This window comes from Drosophila virilis, chromosome X (assembly GCF_030788295.1).
Source record: "Drosophila virilis strain 15010-1051.87 chromosome X, Dvir_AGI_RSII-ME, whole genome shotgun sequence".
Taxonomy (NCBI): domain Eukaryota; kingdom Metazoa; phylum Arthropoda; class Insecta; order Diptera; family Drosophilidae; genus Drosophila; species Drosophila virilis.
The window spans coordinates 28,443,831-28,457,500 of NC_091543.1; the positions used below are offsets into that span (position 1 = coordinate 28,443,831).

The window sequence follows — 13,670 nt, forward strand, 5'->3', positions numbered from 1 at the left end:
AAGTGTAGAGCTTAGCCGAGAGAGTTTGAGAGAGAAAGAGACAAAATACAATTATATTAGTTTGTTTTTTTTTTGTTTTTGTTCATTTTTTTTTTGGCTCACAACATCAACAATGAAATATTTTGTTTTAGATTTTATTCCTGTTATATATGAGTTTTGTGTGTTTGTTTTTCTGTAAAAATCTCAAAAAGACGCCTAACACCGAAAAATATATTGCATGTACTACATTTTTTTGCTTTTAGTTGTTTTTGTTTGTTGCTGTTGTTGTTATAATATATATCTTTTCCATATAATTTGTATTCTTAGATGGTTTCCTTTATAGTATATACATGAGTTAGTTGCTGTTAACAATGTATTTGATTTTCGATCAACTAAACTTAAACACGGAGACGCAGAAAATTCAATTTTTTAAATTGAACTAAGAAGAAAGAAGAGAAACCAAAAAATTAAGTTTAACTTAAAATTCCAGCTACCGCAATAGAGAATACTTATAAACTTTATATGGTTTGTGATCGTATTTTATGTTAAATTTAAATTTATTTTGATTATAGTAAAATTTTTCTTTCAAGTTTTTGTTATTTAAGTGAAACCTCGAAATTGTCTTTATTTCATGAAAACGTGTTCGTATTATATTTTGTTTTTGTTTTGTATTTGTTTTGTTTTTGTCGTTAATTTGAATTTGTTTTGCAACTGTTTCAGGCGCGCCGCCCGCACTCGTGTGGTTGCTACAAAGTGAGCTCCATTTGGACCCGGATACGATTTGTGAAGAGAAGTTGGGATAATATATCATCATAATAATACATATAATATATCATCACGAAACCTAGCTGATCGCGTAACTCTTTAAACTCATGATATCCGTGAGGGACAGACCGGAAGCGGAAGCTGCACTTAAATAGCATTACATACGACTGTTAGCGGGCATACCGTGTGTGTGTGTGTGTGAGTGTGTGTGTGCGTGTGTGTGGGTGGGAATACCATTGGGATTTGTTTCTTTAGTTAATCAAATAAACAACATTCATAATTTGCTTCAAAATACGCATGACATTGCTATGTTTATATACATATGTATATGTATATATATTTGTGTATGTATATGCATATATTGCATCTTGTATTTGTATTTGTATATATATCTATTTATATATGTAATAGACACCGAAAACCACATGTACATACATTCATGTTCTGTATATAGATATTGTATATATATATATATATATTCTATGTGTAATAATTTTGCTTTCTCTTTATCTTTTTCCTTAAATGTTTTTGTGTGTTTGCGTATGTGTGTGTGTGTGTGTGTGTGTGTGCGTGTTGGTGTGTGTGTGTGTGTGTGTGTTATTTAATCTCTATGTTTATATAAATAAATATTGTTTAAAAATGCATCGATTTAATGCCAAAAGTTTCGTTGTTGGATTTTGTAATATTTTTGTTACACGTATTTCCTGCATTTTGTTTATGCCTTGTTTTGCGTTATGCTTAAAAAAAATTCTTGTAACTTACATACATATATTATGTAAATATACATATGGTAAATTTGTATTATATATGTATATATATATATATACATATATGTGTATGCATGTATATATGAAATAAGAGTCTTGAATCCCTCCAATTTGTTGGTTTTAATTTATGCATGGCTTACAAAATGAATATTCTCTTCTTAGTCTGCCTCCGTTTCCTACGTACTTAGAAAAAAAATGTTTTCCTCTAATCATAAATTATTAACTTTTATCCATTGTTTTAGTTTAGCTTTTAACATTTATGTGGTAATTGAATTCCTTTAGCTTAGCACACACCAAAAGTTTTTTTTTTCCATAATTTTTTTTTGTTTTTGTTTTTTGCAATGGGGAAAATTACTTAAATTTTATACCTATATGCATTTTGTTTATTAATATTGCTTTATTGCTTACCTAGTTTTTGTTTTCTTTCTTTCTCTTGAATGCCCTTACCCAAATGGAATGTTTTATTTATTTTTAATTTTTGTTATTATTCAATATATTCATTTTGTTTAAGGCGTTTCACTACCAACATAAAGAAACTCCAAAGGGTCTAAAGATTCGGTTCTGTGCAGATAAATAAAATCATCAGAATGTAAGTGTATATATATATATATAATATATATATATATATATATAATATATATGTAGAAATTAATGTATAATGCAAAAAACTTTATTAATAAATACTATCAAATAATAAGAATTTAATATAATAAGTGTTACAAAAATCAACGTTTCACATACATAGCTCACAGCATGTTATTTATGTCAATTCAAAAAATTACATATTTATTTTTATTCTATTTTCTTTTTTTTTTTTGCATAATTAAATAAGAAATTGTAGCTTGAGCAACAAATATAATAAAATGAACATAAAAGTGGTTTGTGTTTTTTTTTCTTTTTATTTTTTTTTCACTTGTGATGTTTGAAAGTTCACAAAAAAGAGAGAAAAGTATGAGAAATTGTAAAATTAAATATGCTAAATGTTGTAATTATGCAGATAGCTTTAAATTTGTTTTCTGTGTGTTTTTGTGCTTTCAATAAAAGGCAGTGTTTGTTGTTGTTGTGGTTGTTGTTGCAGTAGCATTTGTTGCTTGAAATACATAAATAAAAACTAAATCCGAAATAAGCTGAACAATTTTTAGAAATAAAAAAAAAATTATCATAGAACATATACAGTTTATAAATAATATAATTAAAACTAAAACATTTGCTAGTGGCCCTGATCGTTGATAATATATATATCCACATATATTTCTTTCGATTTCGTTGGATTGATATTGAACAAATTTCCAAACAAAAAATATGCAGGATTTGTCTTTTCTGCTGTTACACAAGATATTTTTTAAACTATTATTAAATCAGCAATTAAAAATAGATGCTTTAAAAAAAATGTACCAAAAAATAAAATAAAATAATAAAAAAAAGTACAGAATTGTGCACATAAAGTTGTTAAACTATCACAAAATTTTACTACAATTGAACACTATTTGCATTTTCAGGGAGAGAGAGAGAGAGAGAGAGATAAAGAGTGTGTGAGAGATAGAGAGAGAGAGAGAGAGAGAGAGTAACTAAAATACTCACAAATTAATTAGTTAGTTTGTGTAAGACTTTGAGAGAAATTTGAATAATATGGTGGTTAAAGAATCTCAACTTTTGCCTAACACTTGCAATATACATTCTGGTCTATAGCTTGTTGACAACAACAAAGATCAAGCATATTGTTACAACTGGCTGGTAAATTATAAGTAGCTAGTTAGTTTAACAGCAGCTTTGAGCTTTTAGCTTTTATTCTATTGACAACGCTCGTGTACACATATTTGCCCGTGGCATTGCTTAATTTTGTTTAACTGACTGTAAACCTGCCTCGGAATTGCATTTGAATTAATTGCAGTCGGATTTGAGTTGATTTAGTTTATGTTTTAAGCAAGGAGCACATTCAATTTAACTACTGTGGGCAAGTTTCTGTGTGTTTATGTGTTGTGGTATATTTTCTTTGTTTCATTATTAATATTTCTTTAAATTATGAGGTACTTTAAACTTTTTGGCACAGTGAAAGTTTTTCTTCATTTAACTTTTCTACTACCACTTTACATGTTCGTGAGTGGGCGCGTGTTAGTTAGTTCTCTTTTCTGCTTGACGATAGTTTGAATTGTTTTTAACTATTATTTTATTTTGTTTAAGGTTTATTATTATTATATATTATTATTATTATAAATTTTTTGTTTTGTTTTGTTTTTTTTGGTACGGCAAATATGTTGTTTTTAAGTATTCGCTTCAGGCTTACGACATTCATTAAAAAAAAATATATTTATATATATGTATATATATATATATAAATATGTATGTATATATATATATATATATATATATATATATATATGTATGTATATATGGAAACGGTATTTCATATTTGTATGTATATACTATGTATATACTTCTCATAGATGTTTTTGCCTCTTGATGTTGAAACTACATTTACAATTTAATTCGATGTTCTTGGTTCAAAATTTGTTAATTCATATTTTGTATGTGTTTTGTTTCTGTTTCTGTTTCCGTTTCGGTTTCTGTCTATAGTCTTCACTTCCTGTCTCATGTGGCATGTGATTTATGAGTGTGTGTGTGTGTGTGTGTGTGGGTGTGTGAGTGTGCAGTTTATTTGGTGGTAACTTGTTGCAACTTTTGCGAAATGAGCAATAATAAACTAAGCGGCTTCTGGGCATATAAAAATCAGTAGTCTTTAAGTGTATATTGTAAAAAATTGCACATTTCGTTACGTGCGGCATTTGAGCGCAGACTTGAGAGCCACACACACAAGACACATACACGCACGACGCGATGCTGGCTGCTAAAGGCCACAAGGAAATGTCAAAAGCTCACCAATACACGCACACTGCGGTATGTGAGCGTGTGTGTGTGGTGAAAAGCTGTGCTCAAATGCCGCTAAATTTGCCTATTGTTGGTTGATTTGTTTATATTTAGTTGCAGTTTTTTTTGTTTTGTGATAGTTAAATGTAATTAGCTTTGCTATTGTTTTTGTTTTTAGTTTAAATTGTAAGTAATTGTTATTTTCTTGTTGCTGGAATCACAGTTAGTTTGTGTTGTTGTAGTTGTAGTTTTGTAAAAAAACGTATGCCTATGTTTTGTAATTGTAATTGTTATTGTTATTTCTATTGTAATTAGTTATTGTGTTTTCTTCTATTTGTTTGTATATTTGTTGTTGTATGTAATAATTAAACTATTGACGGTGGTTGCACATAAGTAAATATTATTTGTAACTCTAGCTCTTGCCTCAACCTACCCCCCTACCCCCCTCTTCCAAAAGGACCCACTACGTTCGTAAGCCCCCAAATCCCCCAATTTTTCCCAAAACTCCCGCCCAAAATATATATTGGTTTTGCCTCATTCAGTTTGCTTTGCTGTTTTAAGTTTTAAGTTTTTTGTTTTTTGATTTGTATAAATAATAATAAGTTTCTCATTTTGTATTGTTTTTGTTGTCTGTTTGCTTTTAGCTAGCACATACGGTAAAAACATAATCAGTTACATATTTATATATATGTACAGTACACATTGTAAGTAGTTTACTTAGTTTACATTTTTTGTCTCATGCCTCTGTGGATTTCTTTTGATTTTCGTTTCCCTCTTCATGTCTATCAGTGTGCCACTATGTGTGAGTGTGTGTGTGTTTGTATGTGTGGGTGTGTGTGAGTGTGTGTTTGTCTATTATTATTATTTAGTTGCATTAATTATATAATAATTGCTAAGAATTAAAACAAATAAATTGCATTATTTATTGTTTGTTGGTTATTGTTGCTGTTCTCTGTTTTCTGCCCATTCTATTTACTCTCCTGCTGGGACAAGCTCTGCTTCTTCCGCATTGGTGCTGCCAACTCGCCTCGTTTTCTGTCTCAGCTCAGAGTTAAACTCTTTTAGTTAGTTGTTTTTCTATATTTGTTACCGTTTTTTTGTTTTTTTTTTTGTTTTTGTTTTTGTTTTTCAATTTGTACAATACATTTAGCTATTTGTTTTGTGCTTTCGTTGAACTTAAAAAATGTAAAATTAGGTTTTAAAGTTTGTGTAAACGGCAGATTATGGTACTTGGTGATATTTTTGTTGATTCAAAAGAAAAAACAGACTATTTAATATTGCATTTAGTTGTAGTTGTAGTTAGTTGCTTTGCAGCTGCCAGAACTAATGAAATCCCTTAAAAACCTAAAAAAATTCTTTAGGTTTTCATGTGCAGTGCATACACATAAATATTCCACTAAAAACCTTCACTTAAATATACAAAAAATTGCGTATTAAAAAAAAAACACTTCGACCAATTACATTCTTTATGTTTTAGTTTCAAATCTTAAACACATTAATACCCGTGCTAATAGTTGTTAATATTCCTTATTACAAATTACGATAAAAAATCAAAAAAAAAAAAAAAAAATATATATATATTCAACCCTGCACACACATTTGCTCTATGGTTGATCTGAGCGCTGACTGTACCTCAGCTCGTACTATCTATCCCCTCACGACTTCCTCAAAAAATTCGAACTTTGTGACTACTCTCAAGGAAAAAAAAAAAAAAAAATATTGGACACTTGCCTTCTCATATTGTAATTCTAATAATGATGGTAGTAATAATAGATCTATACATAAATTTGCATATGTTTCCTGTAATGTATGCCTCTTGGGTGTTTGAGTGTGTTGTCTGTGTAGTGTATGCGTGTGTGTGTGTGTGTGTGCGTGTGTGTTTGTTGGCTTATCTGCGTAGGAGACGCCTCCTACGCGCCTCATCTCAGCGCGGCGCATTGTGTATGTGGGTGGTCAAATGCTTGGATAGATAATCCGCCCGGGCAAAGCACTTGCCGCAAGACTCGCAGTGATACGGCCGCTCGCCGGTGTGGATGCGCAGATGGCGGGTCAGGTCCGACTTGCCGCCAAAGGCGCGACCGCAGAACAGGCAGACGAACGGACGCTCGCCGGTGTGTTTGCGCACGTGCAGCTTGAGGTTCTCCTTGGAGCGCACGCACTTGCCGCAAAAGGGGCAGGCGAAGCGCGAGGTGGCGGGTCTGCAATGGAAGCTCATTTAATTCGATTTATAATCCATAAGAAGCGTATCTAATGTATGCGCGCGGGTTTGCTTGCATTCACCCATGAACTAAGTAGTTTTTGTATACTCTGAACCATTGAACCAGTTGAACTTACCGCTTATCCCGCTGTCGCTCGGCGGCATCGACTCTCAAGAAATTGAGTATTGAAGCCTCCTGCGGATTGAGGCCCAGGAACTGCTCATTGGGTATGCGTTCCGCGTTGATCAGCGATGTCAGCGAACTAAGCGAACTGATGCCGCTTCCGCCCACGCCGCTGTTGGCAGTGCTAGCTGTGCCAGCGCTGGGGCTCGTATTGCAACCGGCTGCAGCAGCCGCAGCGGCTGCCGCGGCCGAGGACGACCCGGCAGCAGCGCTGGCCATTGGCAGTGAGACGTGCGCCAGATGTGGAGGCAGCTGCTGTGACTGCGACTGCGACTGCTGCTGTTGGTGATGATGGTGTTGTTGTTGATGATGATGGTGTTGCTGATGATGATAGGAGGGATCCGTTTCCAAGTGGTGTGCGCTGTTCAACAGGCGTGACTGCAAGATAACAACAAGTTAGGTTGGCGACATACTTAATATTTATGATATCAATAAATATTCATTAAATCAGCTGAAATGATCTTTGCGTTATTTTTCAAAAACTTACACTCACAGCAAGGAAACCAGACAGACTTGTAATCATGAGAAACGAATGGTAAGGCAACACTCAAAAATACTACTTACATACGTACGTACATACACACACACACATGCATGCACACATAGAAACAAGGCTACTTATATGAATACATGAATACATACATCCATACATACAAACATCACCAAAAATACAAAGTCATACCTTAATATAAGCACAAAACTTTTTCAGAAAAAAAAAAACGTATAGTCAAAGCAAGGAAACCTGCCTGGCTTACTTAAATTTTTGAAAATCGAGGAGGAAGGCGCCAATGTTAAGTACGTTGCCTTCAAATGTACAGCGCAGCTTGAATTTAATTTTGTCTATGCATACATACACACATATACAGGCATATACATACATACATGCCTACATATTACACACACACATGTAGATTCACATACATACATGAGTTTATACATTTATACAGTTATGTATATATATTATGTATACATAAGCACCTACATACAAATATACATTCACACGCAAATACATATATACAAATACATACATACATATTTTGCCTTTTGATACTGAGAAAATGAAAATGAAAATATATTTATGAACAGATACCCTGTGAGGTCGGGAGATGTCTTCTTTTAATTATAATTAATTAATTTATATGTAATTATAATTATATTTAATTATCATATCAAAAGTTACTAGTGCTGCGCTCTAGGAGCTAGGGGTTTGCAGATGTCGTGAGTCTTACCCGCTTGTTTGTACTATGTATACCGTCTGAGCTGCTGATGTTCGGCTCCGTGGCGCTGGTGGAGGCCGAAGCCGATGAGTTGTTGTCATTGTAGAGCATTGTGATGCCCGCCGAATCGATTGTGTTGTCCTGTTCGTGCTCTTCGCTGGCGGCCTCCTGCTGGCCGGCAGCGGCTGACTCGTCGCCCTCGCGCTTAACGTTGATGCGCAGGTCCTCGCCTTCGTCGGCGAGCATCGGCTCCTGTGAGCTGGTCACCACATCCTGCTCCACCTGTGCAGATGTTGCTGCCGATGACGCTGTGCCGCTAATCATGCGTGCAGTTGCCATGCCGACGCCGACGCCGACACCGACACCGACACCGACACCAGCGCCAATGCTCTTTTTGCCGTGGAGCCGCTCGAGCGCATGATTGAGGCGATGCTTCTTAAAGCTCTTGAGATAGCGGAACTGCATGCCGCACACATCGCAGGTGAAGAGCTTGTCTGCGGGGAGGCGTGCGCGATGATTCTGTTCCTTGTGCTTGGCATAGGCGCTGCGATAGCGATAAGACTGACCGCACTGCTCGCATATGAAGGGCTTCTCCTCGCCAGGCCCAATGTGCGGATGCTGCAGTGCCGCATGCTGCTCCAGCAGCCAGACATTTGGGAAGTGGGCATTGCAAACGACACAGCGTGTTTCCTCCTCGATGGGCTCGCTGAACAGCGAGGAGCACGTGTCCGATGGACTCTTCAGCATTTGGCTAAGCTGCTGATGCTGGGCGAGCAGAGCGCCGCTTGGCGGCGGCGTCGATGAGGTAGACGACGAGGAGCTCTTCTCCTTGCAGCTGCTCGATGTGTCCGTGCAGCTAACCGGCGTGCCGGCACCGGACAGCAACAGTTGCGTATACTGCCGCAAGCCACTGGCATCCACAATGACGCCTCCAGCTCCAGCTACAGATCCGGCTGCAGTTACAGCTGCAGTGCCTGCGCTTGGCGTGCTGTTGTTGGCGGCGCGCCGTCGCTGCTGCTGCTGTTGCTGTTGTTGCTGCTGCTGCTGCTGTTGGGCCAGCAGTTGCTCCAGCGACTCCTTGTAGAGCAGCGCACTGCTGTTAGGCGTGACCACGCTGCGCTCGCTTCCCAGCTCCACAATGGTCACATCATCGTTGTCCGCCGTTTGGCTGTCCAGCTGTGTTTCCGTCGTCATGCTTGACGAGCTGGCCATTTGCTGGGGCGAGGGAGCGCCTGCGGATTTGACGCTTTTCGATTGGGCAAAAAAGCCTGTGGGCGTGGCATAGCGCATCCCAAAGGCAGCATGAGGCTGCGGTTGCGGCTGTTGTTGTTGCTGCTGCGCTTGTTGCTGCTGCGCTTGTTGCTGCTGCGCTTGTTGCTGTTGCGATTGTTGCTGTTGTTGCTGCTGCTGCTGCTGTTTGTACTGTGCATCGCTGGAACGGTTGGTTGTGGACTGTGGCTGCTTGGCCGCGTAGCTGGCACCAGTTGGCTGATAGTCCTTGGTTAGCAGATCGCTTAGCGTGGTAAAACGATGAGGAAAGTCCTTGGGTGCGGTCAGCAGGCCGCGCGTGCTGCAAGAGTTTGTGATGCTTTCTAATTGTGTTTCATTTGTTGCCATGCTGCGTACTTACCGCAATGCCTCTTCGGCCAGCCAGGTCTGGTGGTGCAGCAGGTTCAGTATTCTGGACGGATCAATGTCGAATAGGCTCAGGCCGAGTGGCGAGAATGGAAACGCGAATGGTGTAGGGCAGCGGTTGGCGGTCATTGCGCTCATTGGTGAGCCAAAGTTGCGCAGCAGCTGTGCAAAAAGAGGCATATTTATTAGAATGGGCGTGGCACATATTAAATGTATATCAACAGGGTGACGGGGGGGTCGCGGGGGTCAAGGGCGGGGCCAGTCAATTTGCTGCCAAGTGGCAAAAATGAGTGTGTGTGTTTTTGTTGCATGTGCGTGTGGCCTCTTTTGGTGCATCATACTCAAGGCAAGGTACAACGAGTCAAGAGTGGGAAACAGAAAGAGTTGAGGCCAGAAACGGAGCATGCGGTGCGCTATTTACATACTCTATATACGATATAAGCAGAGTATCTGCTCAAGCCAAATAGCAAATGAAAATGTGGACGAATAAGCATAATTAACTAGTTCATACAGCTAGCTTAGATTCCTATTTTATTTACTTAATTGTTATTTGGAACGTTTTCTTGCCAGTTCTCGGTAAGTACTTACGTATGCGATGCCAGCGTTTCGAGACATAACTTGAAAAATTATTGAATACTTCAAATGTTCACAGTCAAAATTAAAACTATTTGTTTCGATTTGTTCGAATCCTCGATAAAAAAACGAATAATCAGTATAAGATTATAATATTTAAAAAGCCCCTTTTGTCTAGGGTATTTTCAAAAGCCAGTGTTGCAAAATTCGATGAAGCTCAAATTTAATTTTTAGGTATTTTTTCATTATAAATAAATACTTTTACAATTTGTAAATACTTTCTTGAATTACTCAAGTCCCCGCCAAGGAATTCCTTTGCAAAAGCAATTTAAAGGTTCAATTATCTTTGGGGGCAATTCAAATTTGATTAATATTTGAACTAATTTACTAAGTCAATATTTTAAAAAATAATGGCACAGGTAATTTTAAATATTTACTCAATATATTAAATTAATTAATCAATCAACTTAATCATTTCAAATACTTAACTAAGTGAAGAATGCTTTTAAAAAGGAATTGCTTAAGTAATTAAAAGTATTCACACAATTCATTAAGTTAATTCCTTAGTTAACTTAATCAATTAGAATACTCTTCTTAGCTTAAAATATTTATTATTGAGTAATTACTCAGGCTATTGTAAATACTTAATCAGTTGAATAAATTAATTATTCAGTTGGCTTAATCAATTAGACTAAGTGAAGATTTTTAGAAAGTAATTGCTCAAGTAATTACAATTATTTACTTAAGGAATTCATCAATTATTCGAGTAATTGCAATTAAAAAAGTAATTACTAATTAATACTCTGCAATTACACTTATTGTCACTTACAAATATTTAAATAAATAATTAAATTTATGATATTTGTCATATAATTAAACCTTTAAATTACTGTCAGACAAGGTTCCACTGTTTCGCTTCGATTTTTTGCCCAATAAAAAGTCATGCTCGTTATTTTCAGTAGTTTTATTTATATAGAATTTACTTTCCCTTCTTTTCATCTTGTTTTTGTTGCTGTTGTTCTTTTTTTTTTGTTTGTTCTGTGTTTCATTCTTTACTCTTTTTTTGTTTTGTTTGTTTGTTTGTTTGTTAGTTTTGTATTGTTCTTTTTTATCTCGCTCATAATGTATGTTTATGTTTTGTTTGTTAATTTGTTGTTGTAGTTGTTGTTGTTGTTTCTCATTGTTTTAAAAACGGCTACGCTTTCGTCAACTAGAATTCGCTGTGTCTAGGCTATATAGCAGGCATTATGCATGACCCTATATCATATCATATATTGTATGTATTTCTTTTTCTTTGTTAGGTCCTCTTAGGTTAAACTTGTTACCTAGCGCTGTCTAGCCTGTTTATCTGATTCTTCTTCTTTTCTCTTGTTTTCTACAACATATTCTCATAACACTCCAAGTTTCGGGTCCTTAGTAACTCCCGTTTAGCCTTTTTGCTAAATAGTGTGCTATTGAATTTCGATATTCAAAACCGATTTTTGCTTTGGGAATTTTCCTGTTCTGTGTATGTTTTTTTTTTCGGAAATGTCTGTGTGTGTTTGTGTGTGTATTTCGGTTACTTTTTTTTTATAAACTATGATATGCCTTGCTTTGCTTAAATATTTTGTTTATAAACTTTTTTGCTTTCATTTAATAATTTTGTATAAATTTTGTTGCCTTTGGGGTTTGCCTAAAATATGTTTAATTTACCATTGTGTGTACGTGTGTTGGTGTATGTGTGTGTGTGTGTGTGTGTGTGTGTGTGTGTGTGTGTTTGTGTGGGTATGTCAGTTATTGAATTTCTCATCTAAAATATTTGTTGCTGCTTGTTTGCGTCTATTTGTTGGTGCCTGATATAAGCTGCTCGCATTATTAAATCATTGTTCATTAGTCATTATTCATTATTCATTACGAGTACTTGACTTGTTTCCATTATTCAGCATTGGACAACTCGAAAATGAGTTGGCTATAAGTGTTGCTCAGTGCTTTTAGTTGGTTTAAGGTTTTAGGTTTTACATTCGACTTGCTTCGACTACGAAAAAAAAATATATATATATATGTAGGTATATATGTATATGTATATATCGATTTTTTAACCTTCCTTATTACTGTGTTTCGGATGTTCTCTCGTGTGTGTTATTTTCTTTCGTATTTTATTATTACTTTTTTCATATATTTTAAATCAAGCTCAAGCTCTTTAACTGGCCTTTAGTCCAGATATAATTGTTATACAAAACTAACAAATACATAAGAGTTAATATAATTTGAATTTATATGAAATGGTCTGAGAAAGCTCAAGGATTCACAATTCGCTAACGCGAGTCAAACTGGATGCAAATGTGAGGGATGTGTGTGTATGTGTGTGTGTGAGTTAAAAAATGAGTGAAACATGCGTTAAGTAAATAATGTTGTTTTTTATATCAATTTATTTACGAAAAAATGATGTACCTTAATATATATTAATATATATAAATATATATTTAAATATACACATATATATAAATATATATATATATATATATATATAAATATATTTACTGTATATTAATTACTTATTTTAAGTAAAAAAAAAAAAACTACAAATAATGAAATGGAACTTAAATTGCATTTTAAATTTAGTTTTAATAGATTTAAAAAGTCTGCTTTGAATTTAAAAATTATTTAAATATATATATATATATATATATATATATATATATATATATATATATATCTATATATATATATATGTATATATGTGTGTGTGTGTGTGTGTACATTATAATTAAAATCAAAAGCAACTTAAGTTAAGCAATGATAAAATTTAATTTAGTTACGCGCCTCTTAAACTATTTTTATATATGTGTTAATTATTTTATGTTTTTGCTTTTATTCAAGTGTATGTGTGTGTGTGTGTGTGTGTGTGTCTGTGTGTGAGTGTGTGAGTCTGCTCACTTATGTTTAAAGAATTATTGTATGTTTAAATTGTTGCTCTTGCTGTCGCTTTACAGTAAGTTAATCATAATTTATAAATATGCATGTATGTCTATATTGTTAGGAACATATTGACGTAATTATAACGTATTGCAGCTATTTTGTGTTTTTATTTGTATTTTTTTTATTTTGTTTTGTTTTTATGCTGTTTCATTTTGTTTTTGTTCGCAAACACCTTTTCAACAGCTCAGAAGCATTTCAGAAATTCCATTTTCAGTTTGTCAACTCAAAGCAACTGGCAAATCTAAGCAGCCTCTTGGTAACTACTTAACTACATGTTAAGAAAAGGAATAAGATACATCCTCATGTCAAGCAAAAAAAAAAATAATAATAATAAAACATTCTCATGTCAAGCCTCAAGCAAACTACCAAAAAGTTTGCACAAAAAAAAAATTGTTTTCTTGCTTCTTGAGCTGCCTTCAAAGTCTAGCTTATGGTGTGTGTGTGTGTATGTGTGTGTGTGTGTGTGTGTGTGTGCTGTTTTTTATTTTTCATCTTTAAAGAATTAAAAAATAATAATATGTATATTAAGT

At 34.9% G+C, this 13,670-nt stretch overlaps 1 protein-coding gene across 11 annotated transcripts in view; it reads right to left on the minus strand.

Annotated features, from left to right (window-relative positions):
* Window positions 1-5,466: 5,466 nt before the first annotated feature.
* Window positions 5,467-13,670, minus strand: part of mamo (maternal gene required for meiosis) — a 185,282-nt gene continuing 177,078 nt past the window's right edge. For all 11 annotated transcript variants that reach the window (XM_070211302.1, XM_070211304.1, XM_070211301.1 and 8 more), the window contains 4 exons: window positions 9,605-9,771; window positions 7,987-9,544; window positions 6,711-7,135; window positions 5,467-6,574 (listed from right to left, as the gene is read on the minus strand). In XM_070211302.1, the coding sequence (XP_070067403.1) occupies window positions 6,301-6,574; window positions 6,711-7,135; window positions 7,987-9,544; window positions 9,605-9,771 (2,424 nt within the window). In that variant the 3' untranslated portion in view covers window positions 5,467-6,300. The remainder of the gene's footprint in view (window positions 6,575-6,710; window positions 7,136-7,986; window positions 9,545-9,604; window positions 9,772-13,670) is intronic.